The sequence below is a fragment of the Lasioglossum baleicum genome, chromosome 20, assembly GCF_051020765.1.
Source record: "Lasioglossum baleicum chromosome 20, iyLasBale1, whole genome shotgun sequence".
Lineage (NCBI taxonomy): Eukaryota > Metazoa > Arthropoda > Insecta > Hymenoptera > Halictidae > Lasioglossum > Lasioglossum baleicum.
The window spans coordinates 5,034,777-5,055,186 of NC_134948.1; the positions used below are offsets into that span (position 1 = coordinate 5,034,777).

The 20,410-nt window shown below is 41.2% G+C and overlaps 1 protein-coding gene across 2 annotated transcripts in view; it reads right to left on the reverse strand.

Moving 5' to 3' along the window:
- Positions 1-20,410, reverse strand: part of LOC143218737 (solute carrier family 7 member 14) — a 99,401-nt gene that overhangs the window by 7,752 nt on the left and 71,239 nt on the right. The window contains exons 5-13 of one of the 2 annotated variants that reach the window (XM_076444141.1): positions 18,425-18,633; positions 6,981-7,152; positions 5,937-6,120; positions 3,986-4,110; positions 3,613-3,866; positions 1,364-1,606; positions 1,091-1,235; positions 772-865; positions 547-674 (exon numbers count right to left, since the gene is read on the reverse strand). In XM_076444141.1, coding sequence (XP_076300256.1) covers positions 547-674; positions 772-865; positions 1,091-1,235; positions 1,364-1,606; positions 3,613-3,866; positions 3,986-4,110; positions 5,937-6,120; positions 6,981-7,152; positions 18,425-18,633 — 1,554 coding nt within the window. Of the gene's footprint in view, positions 1-546; positions 675-771; positions 866-1,090; positions 1,236-1,363; positions 1,646-3,612; positions 3,867-3,985; positions 4,111-5,936; positions 6,121-6,980; positions 7,153-18,424; positions 18,634-20,410 lie in introns of both variants that reach the window. The other variant, XM_076444140.1, reaches the window with a different exon arrangement.

Sequence of the window (20,410 nt, forward strand, 5' to 3'; positions counted from 1 at the left end):
ACTAAATTGGTGGCTTCAATTTGGTAGTGAGCTCAGAAATTGGAGAGATGGAAGCCCTTAACTAGGGGACTAAATTGGCGGCTTCAATTTGGTATGAATGAGCTCAGAAATTGGATAGATGGAAGCCCTTAACTAGGGGACTAAATCGGCGGCTTCAATTTGGTATGAATGAGCTCAGAAATTGGATAGATGGAAGCCCTATATTAGGGGACTAAATTGGTGGCTTCAATTTGGTAAGAATGAACTCAGAATGTGGATAGGTCAATGTTCCAAATTAGGGAACTAAATTGGCGGCTAAAATTTGGTAAGAATGGGCCCAGAAGTTGGGCAGATAGAGGCCCTAAACTAGGGTACCAAATCAGCGGCTTGAATTTGGTAAGAATGAGCTCAGAAGTTGGATCAATCAAGGCTCCAAATTAGGGGACAATTGGGGTCTAAAGATGTCAAGATCCTAAATCACAACTAGCAGCGCTGAGCATGGATGGGACCTAAATTCGGGGACAATTCTACATGACAGGACGATTGAACGCCTCGGTAAATTTTTACCGAGTATCATCCACACGGTGAATCTGACGAGCGTCAGGATGCTCAGCTTGAAGATGAGATAAATGTTCACGGTGACGGCGATCGCAGGGACGAACGGCAGCCCCGGAGTCATGAACATCATGCTATTCCTGAAAAGACAACAAACAGACTCAGGACTCGGTGAACGTTTCTCAAGATCATCCTGTATTTTCTTGTTAGAGAGAGAGGGAAGACGATACGCCGTACCTGTTTTGCGGTTTTCTGCTGATGGCGAGCAACACGCCGATGATGGCGAACAGGAAGAGGAACATGATTATCGTGGTGAACGTTCCCATGTTTCCTGCAGAAGACCAGGAATACACACGTCTTTAGAACAGATAGAAAATTTAAAAATCGTGACCGTTACTATTCCTTCGCAATTTCGACCAATAACAATTAAAAAAAAAGAATGATTTATACATTAGCTAGTGAACTAATCCTTCTATCTCGAAAAACTCAAGCTGTTGGGTCCAATTTTGAAAAAGTTATTCTTTGCACACCGACGGTAGGTGGAAAGCTCTCTCACCCATGCCGCAGACGATGATCAGATCGAAGATCACTATCAGCAGATAGAGTATCCCGACCAGCTTCATCACGTACCGGCCGGACGCCTCCGTGGCAGGTCCTCGGTCCACCCACGGGAATATAGCTGGGCACAGAAACTGCGCCGCCTGTAATTAAACCGCGAACAATTACCGCGTTATCCAACGGGCAACCTGGTCTCCGCAAGCATTAGCATCGGCATTAGCACGGCCGTGCGAACCGTGTAATTACCCGGTGCTACGGCTGGGAACATTACCTGCAGACGACGCTGAAGATAAGTCAACGGCGGCCCTATGATCGGCGTGTTCCCAGGGTACTGGTGCGTGCTGCCACAGGTTGAGGCAGCCGCGGCTGCGTGCACGCTCCCGTAGAATTTGTTCTCGGTCCTGTCACTGACCAGATACTGGTCGTCCTTACCCAATCCCACCTCGTCCTCCTCCGCACCGTAGGTGTCGTCCGAATCCGGCGAGGAGCTGTTGCACCGTCTCACACGTCTCACCTGAACAGCACCCGTTAAGTGGGTATTCTGGTTTTTCATCTTCAAAACAATCAAATTCCCTTTAAGTGCGCGTCACCACCAGGGTTGCCATATTTTGCGGGAACAGGGAACCCAGCCCCTTACCGCTGCGCCCCTCGCCCAGCTGCGCGGCGGAGCCCGTCTTTGCACTCTTCCCACTAATGGTGACGCGTCAGAGTGGGAAGAGTGCAAAGACGGGCTCCGCTGCACAGCTGGGCGAGGGGCGCAGCGGTAAGGGGACTGGTTCCCTGTTCCCGCAAAATATGGCAACCCTGGTCACCACTGTGCTATCAGCCCTTAGCACTCGAGTGGCGACTCGGAGTCACCACTAAAAATTGCTGCACCGTTATTCAAAATATTGTTTACATTATTAAATAGATTGGTGTCTAATCGATAGACTCTTTTCTTTATGCATTTACAAAGAAATTGGCTGGGTGAAATATTGTAACGATTACGTCTTAGGCGCGAGACTTCACTCCTTACTCGCGAGCCGCGAGCACACATGCCGCGAGACGGTAGTACCGAGGCGGCCGCGAGGTGGCCGCTGCGACACCGTCGGTTTCTCGCATATGAAAATAGAGCAAGTGAGGGATAAATAGGCTAGCGCGGAAATGCAAATTCGAGTCGGAGTTTCCGAGCAATCAGGCGAGGCAAGTAACCCACCGAACCGCACCAAAACCGAGACTTCTCTCCGTCCGTTACCGATTCCTGAATACCGATTCCTGAATACCGATTCCCGATCACAGATTCCGAGGCCTACGTGGCAAACGACTGTAGGAATCCTTTCCAGCGGGAGGCAAACGACACCGCACCTCCTTACTTCCGAATCACACACCTTCGATTCCCGATCACAGATTCCGAGGCCTACGCGGCAAACGACCGTAGGAATCCCTTCCGGCGGGAGGCAAACGACACCGCACCTCCTTACAATTCCCAATTACCGATTCCGGGATCTAAGCATCCACCGAGAGATACCGCTGATCTCTACCGACCGCGACCTCATCAGGTCACAAACGATCGAAACCGCGCCGGATACCGTTAATCCGCGATCGATCCACCGCCGACTCGACACACCGCTGCGCCGTCAATATTACCTCCTACTGTTCCTCTGTACTGTTCCACTAATTGCAAATATATATATATTTACATGAATCCAAAAGCCAGTGTTCTCATTTGCGGAAAACGAATCCTCGACAACTGACTGAGCCGGCGAACTTCTCCCGAAGTAGTTATCACAATATAAAACAGTAAAAGATTAGAAAAATTTAAGAATATCGTAATGTTGTTGTTAACGCAATAAAGTCATTAAGAGATGAAATCAATGCTTATTTTACTCCTGCTTCCCACAATCAATGCAGAAGATATTTTGCATAAAGATCCGCAGCCTACTAATCAATGACTAAACATGAGGTATTATACAGGGTGTCCCAAAACTCCTGAATATCCCGGAAATGGTAGGTTCCTGAGACCATTTGAAGCGACATTTTCCTTTGCAGAAATGTTATCCGCGGCTTTGTTTAGGAGTTATTAACGAAAAACACGGACCAATCAGAGCGCGACGTAGACGCGAGTTGGCACAGTCGGTCCAGCGCGCCAACTGTCTATTGGCCGACTGTGGCAACTCGCGTCTAGGTCCCGCTCTGATTGGTCCGTGGTTTTCGTTAATAACTCCTAAACAAATCCGCGGATGACATTTTTGCAAAGGAAAATGTCGCTTGAAATGGTCTCAGGAACCACCCCCTTTCGGGAAGTTCACGAATTTTGGGACAACCTATATATCAAGTTCATATAACGAAATAATATGAAAGAAAATATTGGGAGTACAAATAAGTCTCCGCCATTTTTCATCTTAAATTGGGCATTTCGAGATGAAACAGCTCCGAGTGCGAAGGGTTAACGTTCACTACCCGAGGATGCAAGGGCGAAACAATTTTCTAGCAAATTGCTCCAGCTCTAGGAAGGTCTGCCAAAGATGTAGAGCGTCCTACCATGATGCGCTGGCCGTTGTTCGTCGTGGTCATCTCGGGCTGCGTGGTCTGAGCGGTGTTCAGAGCCGTAGTCAGCTGGTCCGGTCTCAGCTCTTTCCCGTACGACACCTGCCCGTTCACCTGAGTCTCCTTCGTCGGCGACCGACAAGGCGTTCTCAGGCTTTGAGGCAGCAGCTCGACCAGGTTCGTCGTGTGCGGCTGATAGCGGAGGATCAGCACGCAGGTGGACACCAAGGTGTAGGCTAGCAAAGTACCTGTGGATTAAACGAACACTTACATTAGCCAGATACAACTAGATAGATATTTCTTTCGGTCTTTCATCATTTTAGTTGAGTCGAGAGGCTACCGCAGCTGTCGACAACAACTTGCTCACCGATCGACATCATCTCCACTAGGACCTCCAGCTGGATCAAGAGGGCTGCCATGGCCGCTGCCAACCCAGAAGTCAGCGTCGCCAGGGCCGGAGTGCCTGTAGCTGGCCACACCTGGCTCAGACTCCTGAAACACGCGAGAACAAGCTGTTGGACAACCTTCTTACAGCTGAAAGTGGTGATCTATAAACTGGACATTTCATATACAGTTAGGAGCAAAACTGATCACACACTTCAAATCAGAATAACTTCTTTATGAACGGACCAAACGACTTCAATTTCTCTGTAAGGCTAGATGAATTAGTTTAGCAAATGACGTCTAACAAATGTGTTGAAAAAATGCATTTGGTCGGAATTGTGAAAAACAATAGTATAATTGTGTTTTACGACTTTTTTAGACCAATAACGAAAATTTAGAAGATGTGTTTGGTGTATTCGGATGAATTATATACGCTCCGAAAATTCCATTGAAATTGGTTAATTGGTTTACGAGTTATAAACGATCAAAAGTGGTAATTTGTAGTGTACCATAAAGTGGCAAGTTTTACCACTTTTAATCGTTCATAACTCGTGAACCAATTAACCAATTTCAATGAAATTTTCGGAGCGTATATAATTTATACAAGTTGACCAAACACATCTTCGAAATTTTCGTTATTAACCCAGCTAAAAAAAGTCGTGAAATCAATTGTACTATTGTTTTTCACAATTTCGACCAAATGCATTTTTTCAACTCGTTTTTTACACGTCATTTGCTAAACTAATTCATCTAGCCTTACAGAGGAATTGAAGTCGTTTGTGTATGATCAGTTTTGTTGCTAACTGTAGATCAACCTAACGTTCAACGAAACATTTTAAGGAGGTAGACCCGTTTCGAAAAAGCCCATCTTTGCATTATCGAGAAAGGAGAAGCCGCATCCCGCACCCTTGCAATCCTGGGAAACGAGTCTATCCCCTTAAGGGGGTAGTATAGGCTCTATTTGGAACTAGAAAATTACTAGAATATTACTAGAAAAAGGGGTCAAAAAATGGGTTTCGTACTGAACGTTGTTTGACCTTGTTAGAACAAATTGTGGGCTGGGTGAGGGCTCATTCGAAAGAGGAAGGTTAGACGCAGCGCGCTTTTCTCACGAGGTTAACAAGATTATGTTAATAACTAATAATATGAGGGCCCAAAGTAGAGAAAAAATCTAGGAAAAAAACCCGCAGATTTCAATGCATTTTCTGTCTCTAAAAGACTTTTTTGGCATATGAGATGAGAAAAGCGCGCTGCGTTGAACCTTCCTCTTTCGCAGATCCATGTTTCGACTCATTTTTCTAGTAAGATTCTAGTAAATAGCAAATATCTAGCAAATAACTAGAATCTTACTAGAAAAATGGGTCGAAACATGGATCTGCGCCCAGACGTTGATTGACCCTATTAGAACAAATTGTGGGCTGTGTGAGGGCTCATTCGAAAGAGGAAGGTTCAACGCAGCGCGCTTTTCTCATCTCATATGTCAAAAAAGTCTTTTAGAGACAGAAAATGCATTGAAATCTGCGGATTTTTTTCCTAGATTTTTTCTCTACTTTGGGCCATCATATTATTAGATATAAACATAATTTCGTTAACCTCGTGAGAAAAGCGCGCTGCGTTTAACCTTCCTCTTTCGAATGAGCCCTCATACAGCCCACAATTTGTTCTAACAAGGTCAAACAACGTTCAGTACGAAACCCATATTTTCGACCCAAAATCTAGTAAGATTCTAGGTATTTTCTAGTTACAAATCTAGCCTATACTACCCCCTTAACAAGCTAGCGGACGTGTTGAAGTCTCCATACTAGTGGTACGAGTCAGTCAGTGGTCAGGCAAGCGGTACAAGCGACTCCCGCCTCTTCTATAGACGTCCCCGGAGAACCGTCGCGTCGACGTCGACTTGTCCGATGATTTAGCGGATTTCACACTCGGGTTACCTGAATATTAGACCATCCTGCGCCATGGCGTAGACTATCCTCGGCATGGGGAACATGGTACCGAACATGGAGACCGTGAGACCAGCCAGTGCACCCACTGCGACGATGTACTTGCACTTGTAAGCGCCCACCTGTCCGAACATCTCCACCAACGCCGAATCCTGGTCCACCTGATTGTACGGGACTGGAAGAATCACTTGTGTCAGTTTTCTTATGAATGAACGATACATGTTATCAAAATTTTGATTGACACTTTCAGTGCTCCGCGGAACATAGCGTTAAAAAAAAATATATAAAATGCACAAAGAAGGATAAAATAATTTTTTTAGACATTAGTGATTATAAATGAAAGCGTGGAGCGCTAAACTATATTGACGTAATCTTCGTGAGCGCTTCGAGCTTTTATTTAGTCACTAATGTCTAAAAAGAATTATATTCTCCTTTTTAGTGCATTTTAAAAATGGAATGAAATGGAGCTGAAGCTCCTTCGGTGCGAAATGGGTCAGTGGAGTGGGGATAAGTCGGAGTGGGGAGCGCTGGCGCGCGGAGTGGGGATCGCTGAACGCGATGTCGTACTAGCGAGTGTCGCGCGACGAGGTGTGACGGTTAATATAAACATTTTTGTTCCCCTGAACGCACAGTTTTTTTTCTAAATTTGTTTTTTAATATTGCATTGTCATCCAGTTCTGAGCTACGTTTAAAGTTTCAAGTCTCTAGCTCATCGGGAAGTGGTTTGAAATTCGATTACAAGATTTGACGCATACAACATCAACGACGACAACTCGGCAAGCTAATATAAGCGTGGTAATAAAATAGTTTTTCTTTCGTTTTCTTCGCGGCTACGGTATTTAGGTTTGTGGAAGGTAATGACTATTCCCTAAGTTTCGTTAGGGAGGAGAGCTATACTGTCCATGGATTAGGATTGACTCCGACCTTGGAGGTGTTCAGTTAGGATGACATAGCGACGGGACGGTTCGCGTTTAGCTACTCGAGCGTCGCGCGTCGCCTGCCGTTGAAGGCTACAAGCACGAAAGGACCGCTCACCGATCAATGTCAGCACCATGCTGCTGGTGACGTAGGCGACCAGAATTATGATCAACGACGAGATGATCGCGAGAGGGATGCTCCTCTTCGGGTTGGTCGCCTCTTCGCCGGTGGTCGCTATGATGTCGAAGCCGATGAACGCGTAGAAGCACGTCGCCGCACCGGTGAACACCTGCGAACATCAACAGGCTTGTTTCTCGTCGATCGCTCTAATCGTGTCGATCATTTCGACTTCGAAATAGGTTCAGGAATGTTATGATGGTGCATATGAGCAGGCTAATTCGTAACGGCAACGTGAAACAAACATAACTCTCTCCTAAATCGTTAGGAGAATTCATTATTAGATTTTTATGCAAAATAATAATTGTATATGTATATTTGTCCAAAAATGGATACGTACAATTTCAAATAGAATAAAGATTAAGAGAACGTAGAAACATGAATTTACTATTTTCAACGTACTGCAATTATTGAAGGATGAAGGAATTTTTTACGTGGCCAATCCTTTCTAAAATTAATGGACAAAATTTTTATTGTGCATGGGGATCTCTGTAGTTTAGTTACAAACAGGGACCACAATTGTTATAACCAAAAAGAAAGAAAGTCATAGAATAACAAGTATTTTGTCGACTAAAATCGTATTGGTGTTACAAATAAGGATTATAATTAATCGAATATTTGTTCTCTTGTTGGTAAATGTTATCGGTGAGAGAAATTCATTTCGATCACTTATAACAGTTATCAATGAGAGAAAATTTCGATCACAATTATCGAGGAGGATCTAATTTTTTGAACACTAATATAACTGTTAATTGTAACCAAGAAGTATAGAAATCGATATTTTTTAATAATCTTGTTCTTCGAATTTTTCTTCTTCATACTTTGTGTACATCATTTTAAATTTCAATAATAATCAACCTTTCGAAAATTTTAGAATAACTGTTATTTTTGGTCCCTGGTTACAAACGTATAAAATCCGCAGTCTAATTATATTCTGACAACGAATTGTTTCTTGATCGTATTATGGTAAGACAGGACCTTGAAGATCAGCTTTCTACCTTAAAATGATAAATTCACTTTTCGAACGTCTGGACTGAAGTCGTTAAATTTTTCAGCGCACTTTCGCGCGGTTACGAATCCCGGATTAGGCGGCACAAGACTGTGCAAATACCGGAAATTACGGTCTTTGTGGTCGCGGGAACCTTTGGGCTCGCCCGAGGAAAGAATTCCGGTAAGTAGAACCGGCCTGCCATTAATCCGACATTAGTAGAAAATTAAGTGGCACGGGTCGATAACTTGTTGCTCGAAAATCTGGCTTACAAAGAGTAGCGCGAGCTGTAACAGTGAATTAAATAGTACAGGTCGATAACTCGTTACGAAATCTGGCGCAAGTACGTGTTTCGCGGTCAATGTAGAATGGTACGAGAAAGTAGAATAAGTCTGGCATGAGTCAGACTTCGGAGAAGAGATTTCAACATCCGACGTCCAAACAATAATTCTAGTACGTGGAACAGGTATGTCGTAAATCATAGTTCGAGTAAATCGATTCCTCGTTGAAAATTCTAGTCATTCTCAGAAACTAGTGTAGAATAGAATAGCATAAGTCGGACCTAGACAAAGCTGTAGTATTGGCAGAGTAAGCGGTATACGTCAATAATTTCTCGTTAAGGGAAAGAAATGATTTTTCAGAAATTCTCAGTTAGCGAGTCATCACTAAAAATTGCTCTACTCAGATTTACAAAATACATGTTTTAAATTTTCATTACTGGTGCACAGACAAAAAATGTAAAAATCGTGTCCTTCACTTTTTCCTTCGCAATTGCGACCAATAACAATTAAAAAGAAAATTATTTACACATTAGTTAGTGAACTAATATCGTCCAATCTTGAAAAAGCTATTCGTTATTAAATACTTTGTATGAAGTTCAAGCAAGTTCTAAAATAAATTAAAAACTCCTGCGTGAGGGGGCACAGCTCTCGGACAAGTAGAATTGGCCTGCGATAGGTCAGACAGGGAAAATCTCAGTTACTGAGTCACTATGAAACACTATTTACAAAATACATGTTTTAAATTTTTATTAGAGGAGCACAGAGATAGAAAGATTAAAAATCGTGTCCTTCACTTTTTCCTTCGCAATTGCGACCAATGACAATTTCAAAAAAATTATTTACACATTAGCTAGCAAACTAATACCGTCCAATCTTGAAAAAGCTATTCGTTTCTAAATACTTTGTATGAAGTTCAAGCAAGTTCTAAAATAAATTAAAAACTTCTGCGTGAGGGGGCACAGCTCTCGGACAAGTAGAATTGGCCTGCGATAGGTCAGACAGGGAAAATCTCAGTTACTGAGTCACTATTAAACACTATTTACAAAATATATGTTTTAAATTTTTATTAGAGGAGCACAAAGATAGAAAGATTAAAAATCGTGTCCTTCACTTTTTCCTTCGCAATTGCGACCAATAACAATTCCAAAAAAATTATTTACACATTAGCTAGCAAACTAATACCGTCCAATCTTGAAAAAGCTATTCGTTTTTAAATACTTTGTATGAAGTTCAAGCAAGTTCTAAAATAAATTAAAAACTTCTGCGTGAGGGGGCACAGCTCTCGGACAAGTAGAATTGGCCTGCGATAGGTCAGACAGGGAAAATCTCAGTTACTGAGTCACTACTAAAAATTGCTCTACCCAGATTTACAAAATACATGTTTTAAATTTTCAATACAGGGGCACAGACAAAAAATTTAAAAATCGTTTCTTTCACCTTTTCCTTCGCAATTGCGACCAATGACAATTTCAAAAAAATTATTTACACATTAGCTAGTAAACTAATACCGTCCAATCTTGAAAAAGCTATTCGTTTTTAAATACTTTGTATGAAGTTCAAGCAAGTTCTAAAATAAATTAAAAACTTCTGCGTGAGGGGGCACAGCTCTCGGACAAGTAGAATTGGTCTGCGATAGGTCAGACAGGGAAAATCTCAGTTACTGAGTCACTATTAAACACTATTTACAAAATACATGTTTTAAATTTTTATTAGAGGAGCACAGAGATAGAAAGATTAAAAATCGTGTCCTTCACTTTTTCCTACGCAATTGCGACCAATAACAATTTCAAAAAAATTATTTACACATTAGTTAGTGAACTAATACCGTCCAATCTTGAAAAAGCTATTCGTTTTTAAATACTTTGTATGAAGTTCAAGCAAGTTCTAAAATAAATTAAAAACTTCTGCGTGAGGGGGCACAGCTCGGACAAGTAGAATTGGCCTGCGATAGGTCAGACAGGGAAAATCTCAGTTACTGAGTCACTACTAAAAATTGCTCTACCCAGATTTACAAAATACATGTTTTAAATTTTCAATACAGGGGCACAGACAAAAAATTTAAAAATCGTTTCTTTCACCTTTTCCTTCGCAATTGCGACCAATGACAATTTCAAAAAAATTATTTACACATTAGCTAGTAAACTAATACCGTCCAATCTTGAAAAAGCTATTCGTTATTAAATACTTTGTATGAAGTTCAAGCAAGTTCTAAAATAAATTAAAAACTTCTGCGCGAGGGGGCACAGCTCTCGGACAAGTAGAATTGGCCTGCGATAGGTCAGACAGGGAAACCGAATTTGCTGATTCGGTGGTGCTGATCGGTACGGTCGAATCGGAAGCAGCGTTCAACTCGCGAATAGTAATCGCGGAGTGGCAAGAAGGGGGATAAAACGTTCCGAGATGATCAACGAGTAGAGGATGCAATTGCGGTTGCACCTGTCTGCCGGAGCAGCAAGGCGCGGCGTCCCGGGAGTCGTCGGTGAAATTTTAATGGGCTTGAAAGGGGTCCTTTTCGAGGGGAAAAGCTCGTGAATGTTAGAGGTTGCCGCGCGTGACCCTGTAGTATTTTGCCTCCGCGGTTCATGAACGCCCCCGCACTCGTTGCCCACGCCGCCCACGCAGCTCCTGGTGCCAGCCAAGGCAGAATGAGACCGCTTGTAAACCAACCGTATTCACGAGCTGAGTGGAGTTAGGCTGGAGCAAGTTGGAGGGAGGCCTGGATTTCGGGAGGACGTGTTCCGTCGCGCCTCGGTACAAAAAATTAATCGAATCAATTTCCACGTAAGGAACTTCATAATTTTGTTACGGAACAGGTGTTCAATATCATCTCTGGCAGGAGCCGTCCTAGATAAACGAACAGAGTCATCCTCGATAAATCTACATAGCTGTTTAGTTTAGTTTAGAGCCCAAACATACGCACGACCAACTGGACGTTGACAAAATACGAGTGTTTGCTTGAAGGGTACTGACATGTACCACCCGTCATTGCAGGGTTATGCAGTCAGCGGCAATATTACGTGGACACCCTTAAAAATCGCATAACTTTTTAAAAATTGGTCGAAAGGACTTGAATTTTTTAAAGATGTTAGACCGACTAGTTCGCTAGAGAATAAGTAAACAAAAATTTATCAAGATTGCAATTGGTAGGAATGATACAAAATTAAAATAATGATGTTTTGTCAACTTTTTTATCTGGGCCTGTAACGATAAATTAAAAATGCGATTTATAGATTTCGGTAACTTATGTGCATACTGAAAATTTCATCGAAATCGGTCAACATTGCAATGAGCTACATATGTTTAAAGATGAGAGCTTAAGGGTGAAAATCGCAGATCATTGCAATATTGACCGATTTCGATGAAATTGTCAGTATGCATATAAGTTACCGAAATCTGTAAAACGCATTTTTTTAAATTATTGTTACAGGCCCAGATAAAAAAGTTGACAAAACATCATTTCTTAAAATATTGTATGATTCCTACCAATTGCAATCTTAATAAATTTTTGTGTACTTATTCTCTAGCGAACTAGCCGGTCTAACATCTGAAAAAAATTCAAGTCCTTCGGACTAATTTCTAAAAAGTTATGCGACTTTTAAGGGTGTCCACTTAATATTGCCGCTGACTGTATAAGCCCTTGCATTTCTACTCTCGTATTTCTACATTTCTACAATCTTACCGCTCGGATTGTATCAATTACAGTATACTATAGTATACAAGGCATACTAATTATTCTAGCGACTTCCTGATTTCGCATCAGGTACGTCTGTGCTCTTATCCAACCTCCCAGCGGCTCCCCAATTTCGCATCGGGTTCGTCTCCGCGTCGCTCCATTCCTAGAGGCTCTCTGATTTCGCGTCAGGTTCGTCCTCGCTGTCTACAGGGTGTCCCAAAACTCGTGAAAATCCCGAAAGGGGGTGGTTCCTGAGACCATTCTAAGAGACATTTTCCTTTGCACCAATGTCAACTGCGGCTTTGTTTAGGAGTTATTAACGAAAAACACGGACCAATCAGAGCGCGTCCTGGGCCGCCGCGCCGTCACTCGCTTGCCGGCGCGGCTTGGCGCGCCGGGCCAGGGCGCGCTCTGATTGGTCCGTGTTTTTCGTTAATAACTCCTAAACAAAGCCGCAGTTGACATTGGTGCAAAGGAAAATGTCTCTTAGAATGGTCTCAGGAACCACCCCCTTTCGGGATTTTCACGAGTTCTGGGACACCCTGTATAATCCTAGCGGCTCCCTTTCTCATTGTGTTCGTCCGCGTATCTTAACTAACAAATTGATACCATATCTCTAGGGTAACAACCCTTCGCCGGCCACAATTCCAGTAATTGTGAAATGATATAAAACCGGTTACTTTACCGGCAGCGGTAGGTTCAGTATTAACGCGACCTCGTCGCTTCTCGTCGATGAAAAACCGGAACAGAGTTTGTTAATTCTTCAGGGATGGAAACAAGGGCTGGCCGCACTCAAAGAGGCCGGATCTCAAGAACGCGAGTGGAAGGCCAGCTACAAAGCGTCGTCTTTCTTCGCGAACCACCTTCAACCCCCCTCTCTCTCTCTCTCTATCTCCATTACTTGACCCCCTGGTCGAAGGGTGTCGGTTCGGAAGGAGACGTTCTTTGTTATTTGTCGCGATCGTTATTCGGGTTAATGGAAACCCTTGTAAAACGGGCTGCTCGTTAGCTTCTAATAGATAGGAGCCGCACCTCCCGTGGGCCGAATATCGGCAATTCTCTCTGCTTATCGAAATAAACGATTGTGTCGTAGCGTTGTCGAGAAAAATTCGTTATTCCTCGAGTTATTATTCGAGGTTGCACGGCTGGTAAATTGAAGTTCTCTGGTCGAGGCGAGGCCGACCCGGTCCGGGCGTGCATTAACGTTAATCAGTACATTAGCATAAGTGCTGGTCCGTCGGTAAACTCGTCGCCGTTACAGCATTTCTAACGCGTGTGTGGGCGCCACGGCACAGAGGTTTCACCATTGAAAACCAACCCCTGGAAGCACACGCGCGGACACGGAAAGTCGCATCAAACGCAAGAATTAACTCATTCACACGGGCGAGGGATACCGTAGGCTGGCTGGATCACGCTTCTGTAACCGAGCGACGTCACGCGTGTAGACCTTTATCTGCTTCCTCCAAGGGTGAACTAAACGGGTAACTACCCCGCTTATTTTCGAAAGGGCGCGACTTTCCGTTTTCGGGAATCGGGTCAACCGAGACCGAGGCACCGGGGCTGGTTTTGAAACCGCGAACGAAGTGTCCCGCGTGTGTCGCAAAAAGCCAGCCAGCGACGACAGCGCGGGATGAAAAATTCACGGGTAGAGACCGAGGCGAGTTCTCGCGGAAATATTCATCGGGTGGGAACCACGGATGGAAACAGTACGACGAATTCTTCCATCAACATTTAGTCGGCCGCCGGGCTGGATCGTGAAATTTGGTGACATTTTACTGATAACAAGACTGCGGATCTTTATACAAGATAAAAAATGTTTGCATTGATTGCTAGACACAGGAGGCAAATAAAAATTTCATTGTTCTTTTGAGTATCTTGTTAAGGTGAAACTAATACACTGACAGCCTTAAATCTTTTTAATATCTCCACTGGTTTAGATTGTGCGTACCCATTTTTGTCATGAATCCATAAAATCCGCAGTCTACTGATAACAAGACTGCGGATCTTTATGCAAAATAAAAAATGTTTGCATTGATTGCTAGACACAGGAGCTAAATAAAAATTTCATTGTTCTTTTGAGTATCTTGTTAAGGTGAAACTAATACACTGATGTCCTTAAATCTTTTTAATATCTCCACTGGTTTAGATTGTGCGTACCCATTTTTGTCATGAATCCATAAAATCCGCAGTCTACTGATAACAAGACTGCGGATCTTCATGCAAAATAAAAATATATTTGCATTGATTGCTAGACACAGGAGCTAAATAAAAATTTCATTGTTCTTTTGAGTATCTTGTTAAGGTGAAACTAATACACTGATGTCCTTAAATCTTTTTAATATCTCCACTGGTTTAGATTGTGCGTACCCATTTTTGTCATAAATCCATAAAGTCCGCAGTCTACTGATAACAAGACTGCGGATCGTTATGCAAAATAAAAAATGTTTGCATTGATTGCTAGACACAGGAGCTAAATAAAAATTTCATTGTTCTTTTGAGTATCTTGTTAAGGTGAAACTAATACACTGATGTCCTTAAATCGTTTTAATATCTCCGCTGGTTTAGATTGTGCGTACCCATTTTTGTCATGAATTCATAAAATCCGCAGTCTACTGATAACAAGACTGCGGATCTTTATGCAAAATAAAAAATGTTTGCATTGATTGCTAGACACAGGAGCTAAATAAAAATTTCATTGTTCTTTTGAGTATCTTGTTAAGGTGAACCTAATACACTGATGTCCTTAAATCTTTTTAATATCTCCACTGGTTTAGATTGTGCGTACCCATTTTTGTCATGAATCCATAAAATCCGCAGTCTACTGATAACAAGACTGCGGATCTTCATGCAAAATAAAAAATGTTTGCATTGATTGCTAGACACAGGAGGCAAATAAAAATTTCATTGTTCTTTTGAGTATCTTGTTAAGGTGAAATTAATACACTGACAGCCTTAAATCTTTTTAATATCTCCGCTGGTTTAGATTGTGCGTACCCATTTTTGTCATGAATCCATAAAATTCGCAGTCTACTGATAACAAGACTGCGGATCTTCATGCAAAATAAAAAATGTTTGCATTGATTGCTAGACACAGGAGTTAAATAAAAATTTCATTGTTCTTTTGAGTATCTTGTTAAGGTGAACCTAATACACTGATGTCCTTAAATCTTTTTAATATCTCCGCTGGTTTAGATTGTGCGTACCCATTTTTGTCATGAATCCATAAAATTCGCAGTCTACTGATAACAAGACTGCGGATCGTTATGCAAAATAAAAAATGTTTGCATTGATTGCAAGACACAGGAGGCAAATAAAAATTTCATTGTTCTTTTGAGTATCTTGTTAAGGTGAACCTAATACACTGATGTCCTTAAATCTTTTTAATATCTCCACTGGTTTAGATTGTGCGTACCCATTTTTGTCATGAATCCATAAAATCCGCAGTCTACTGATAACAAGACTGCGGATCGTTATGCAAAATAAAAATATATTTGCATTGATTGCTAGACACAGGAGCTAAATAAAAATTTCATTGTTCTTTTGAGTATCTTGTTAAGGTGAAACTAATACACTGATGTCCTTAAATCTTTTTAATATCTCCGCTGGTTTAGATTGTGCGTACCCATTTTTGTCATAAATCCATAAAATCCGCAGTCTACTGATAACAAGACTGCGGATCTTTATGCAAAATAAAAATATATTTGCATTGATTGCTAGACACAGGAGTTAAATAAAAATTTCATTGTTCTTTTGAGTATCTTGTTAAGGTGAAACTAATACACTGATGTCCTTAAATCTTTTTAATATCTCCGCTGGTTTAGATTGTGCGTACCCATTTTTGTCATAAATCCATAAAATCCGCAGTCTACTGATAACAAGACTGCGGATCGTTATGCAAAATAAAAATGTTTTACATTGATTGTGAGAAGCAGGAATAACATGAACATTCATTTCATCCCTTAACGACTTTGTTACATGAAAAGCAACATTACAACATTCTTGAATTTTTTAAATCTGTTACTGTTTTATATTCCGCCCAACCAATTCCTTCATAAATGCATAAGATCCGCAGACAACTGATAACAAATACAGGATGAGAACATTATAAAGCGTTACAAACGAATATCTCCAAAAATATTGATTATACGCAAAAATGTTTCAGATGAAAGCTGTTCAGTACCGAGGGGGACGTCATGTGGTGGGATTTTTATTTTTACCGGTGGACACTGCAAGGTGAGGAGAAGGTCACCCTGATTTTTTAAAATGGAAAGACCTACTTTCTGTCTCATGAATCGATAGACTATCGAATTCTGAGTAAAAATGTATTGACCTCCATATGTCCTAAATCTAACAGTTAACGAGATATTATCGGAACAATTTTCTTTCTGCTTTGGATAATATCTCGTTAACTATTAGGTTTAGGACATATGAAGGTCAACACTTTTATACTCAGAATTTGATACTCTATCGATCTATGGTATAAAAAATAGGGCATTCCATTTAAAAAAAGAAAGTTGACCTTCACCTCACCTTCGAGTGTTCACCGGTAAGAATAAAATCCCCACCGCATGATGTCCCCCTCGGTACTGAACAACTTTCATGTGAAACATTTTTGCGTACAATTAATATTTTTGGAGATATTTGTCTGTAACAAAACGTTCACCCTGTATACAGGGTGTCTCAGCTGAAGGAGGCCACCTAAATGTCTTCTTTATTTTTAATGGCACAAAAAAAATATTTTTGGCATGTTTTAAATAGTATATTGATGGAGGAATATTATAGAAGAACAATTTTTTTTGTCCGGGTTATTTTTTCATAGTTTTTCAAGGTCATCGTTATTTTTTATCGGCAAAACTTACTTTTTTTAAGCCATCTTGTTAATGACCCAAGCATATTCAAATGTATTTTTCCAGCCGCTATAAGATGGAATAAAAAAAGATTAGTTTTCCCGATGAAATAATAACGATGACCTTGAAAAAACTGAAAAAAAATAACCGGACAAAAGAAATTGTTCTTCTATGATATTCATCCTTCGATATACCATTTAAATTATGCTATAAATATTTTTATTGTTATTAAAAATAAAGGAGATATTTATTGGCCCCCTTCAGCTGAGACACTCTGTATACATCTTTAGTAATAATTTTTTTAACTAATTTGTTCAAATTGCGGGTGTGTATTGTCTTAAAGTAATATTTAAAATTGTTTATTTGTTACTAGTCCAGTGCTTTTTCCAGAACTCGATCTAAGGGACTTTTGTAGTAGACTGCGAGTTTTTATTCACGGTCGAGAGGTCCCGTGGAAATTGCAGGGCGATTTCGAGATCGTGCCCGAAAAATTCACGCCTGTTGGCCGAGTCTGGGTCCCGGGTTCCGTTCTAATTCCAGGCGGCTGTCCGTTCCACACGTTTCTCGTGAAACATGGATTCCTGCGGAGCGTGAATTCGAATTCCCTTTCGCCCGTCGCGTCGCGTCGACTGTCCACCTGATGCACTCGGTTTCGGTGTTGGAGCCCATCTGGTGCAACAAGTTTGCCATTGTTCCACGAGTTCGCCGCAAACCGCGAGCAAAAAGCCGCGCCACGGGGTGCTGTGGAAACGGGGAGATCGAGAAAACCGTCTGACCGACGAGACAGACGTCCTATCCGAAACCCGTCTGTCGGCCCCTTTTCCTTTTGCGGCCGCCGACTTTACACCGGTTGTTACTTCCCCTTCGTACCACAGCTCCGGAGACGGCGGAGGCTCTTTCTCGTTGCCAGAGGCTGGTTTCCTCTTTCACATTCCGTGGAAACAGTCATCGCGAAATTGTGTGCGCGCTATGAATAACTCAGCGGCGAGAGAGCATCGTGGATTTTTAACATTTCCCTCAATTTAAATTGTAAATTAATTTTTTATTAAAATCTGTTGGATTTATTATGGATTTATTATTATTATTATAATATTATTATATTACTATTACTATTATTATTATTATTATTATGGATTTTTTAGTTACTAGGTCAATGGACCTTTTCGTTCGTTGTCAAGAATGAATGAACGATCTGAGAATCGTGTTAATGAACAGAGATTACGAAGTACCGATGAAACAATCGCAGAATCGTTTCATTCGATTCTTTGTTTCAAGAGCCGGACTGTGGGGCCTAATCTAAACAGTGTGGAGATACGAGGGGACCCTGTTTCCTTTCGAGGTTATTAATGAAATCACTGAAATTTGCTCACAATTGTGAAAAAAAATACTCCCCCTGTCCCATAATAATAGTAACAAGTGAATGTTTAAACGGGAATTATTGCCGAGTGCAGCTGTAAGTTATGTTGTCGTGCAAAATTGCGAAGCCTTCGATCAAAATAAATGTTTCGTGACATCTGTCATTTGTTTTTGTGCTTGTTTTGGCGGAACTGTGTGGGAGGAGTTGCGAGATATCGTATGGTTCTGATTCTACTTACGCCGCTCCATCCGAACGGTAGGAAGTCCGCGCGCTTCGCCCAGTAGTCGCCGTTCACGTAGAACATTCCCGCCGACATCACGAACACCCAGACGGCGAGATTGATGGCGTTTAACACGTTATTGAACACCAGGGATTTCTTGACGCCCGCGGCCATCAGCAGCATCATCAGTATGGTGATGACGAACGCGAGGAAATCGGGCGGCCGACCTGGAACATCAAAGAACACGTTCGATCAACGCCGACGTACACTGACACGTATATACATTGTCTCAACAATGTATTTCCTTGAAAGGGTCGAGTCCTGAGCTTATTTGAAGTAACTTCTCCCTTTGCGAAAATCTTCTCCGGGGCTTCGTTAAGGAGTTATTAAAGAAAAACACGGACCAATAGGGGCGTGGCTACTACAGCTCGCGCTGAGTCTAGCGCTGGCATTGGCCGCGCCGGGCTCCATCTGCCGGTAGCCGCGAGCAGATTGGTCCATATTATTCTTTAATAACTCCGTAACGAAGCGACGCACAGTGCGGCGTTCTTATGATCGGAGTGGACAAAAGTCTGTTCTTGACGAATTCTTATAGGAAATTTCACGCTGATCACGAATATACCATATACTAGGGGTCCCTGAATAGAATTTAACAGTTTTTTCCTCAAAATACCGTTTTTTTTCGAAGTTTTTTTAGTGTTTTTGCGTGAAAAACGGTTAAATTCAATTCAGTGATCCTTAATACATTGTATATTCGTGATCAGCGTGCAACTTCCTATAAGACTTAAAAGTATGTTTCTTTCGTTCGAGATCACACTGTATATTCCAAGTGATGGAAACAGGGGTCAGTTAAGAAAAATTGCTCTTCAATGCATCATCTAGAAAAATGAGGAAACATGACCAAAAATTAAATTGAATTTTATTCAAAATTGAATTTCAAATAATATTTTATAAACATTACAACAATAATAATGGACAGAATATATAGGTAACTTCACAATAATAAAGGTATGCCAATTTACATAATATAGGCCATAGAGACTATACCTATGAAGTAGATATATATGTATATAAATATTTATTGTATATATATATATTTATTTATTTATATTCATAAAGAAATTACTATAATAAAAACTATAATAAAATATATACATAAAGAAAAAAAATATACATAAAATATATACACATAAAGTCACTAATTATGTCTGTAACAAATAAACATAAATAATAAATTTTTACTCTTGAAAAATAAAAAAAAAACATTGCAATGCACCGCATTTATTTTATGAGGCTTAAAATTCGATTACAAGATTTGACGCATAAGCGTGGTAAAAAATGGCACACAGCCGTTCAAAGCAGTTTGAAGCAAGAAATGTTTACATACTTGTGAAGTATAATAGTTGTGAAATCGAAATCCATCAAAAGCCCAGGATGTTTTTGACCTGGACTCGAGAAAAGCTAATTTGAAGATATTAACGTCTATAAAACTTGATTCTGACTTAGTGTTTTATTATTGCTATGAAACTATTTTAACGGTTAATGAAACAGGACAAATGGATATTCCTCACCTGCTTCGATACCTTCCATATTCAAAATTGAAAGAACGAACACAAAACAAAGTTATTGATTATAGGAAATCAGCAATTGATTGGGCCAGGTCTCGCGTGAATTATTCGATGAGCTCTCTAACGAGCTCTCTGCCACTTATGCAAACGTGATTCCTGCCGTTTGTTGTGGAAATTTGAGATTCCCGGCATTTGTTTCATACACTAGAGACATATCTGAAGGGATTAGTAAAGCCGAATAAGGTATGGAAAATAGTTGCATTTTCGACTTTTGTCCACAGGCGGGCGCACTGTGCGACGGAGGAAATTTTCGCGAAGGAAAAAGTTACTTAGAATCACTTCGGGAATCTGTATGTCATCTTTGTATGTCCACTATGTTTCCGAAGTCCACGCGTGTGCCACAGATAAATGTAAACCGCACACACTGGAGGCCATC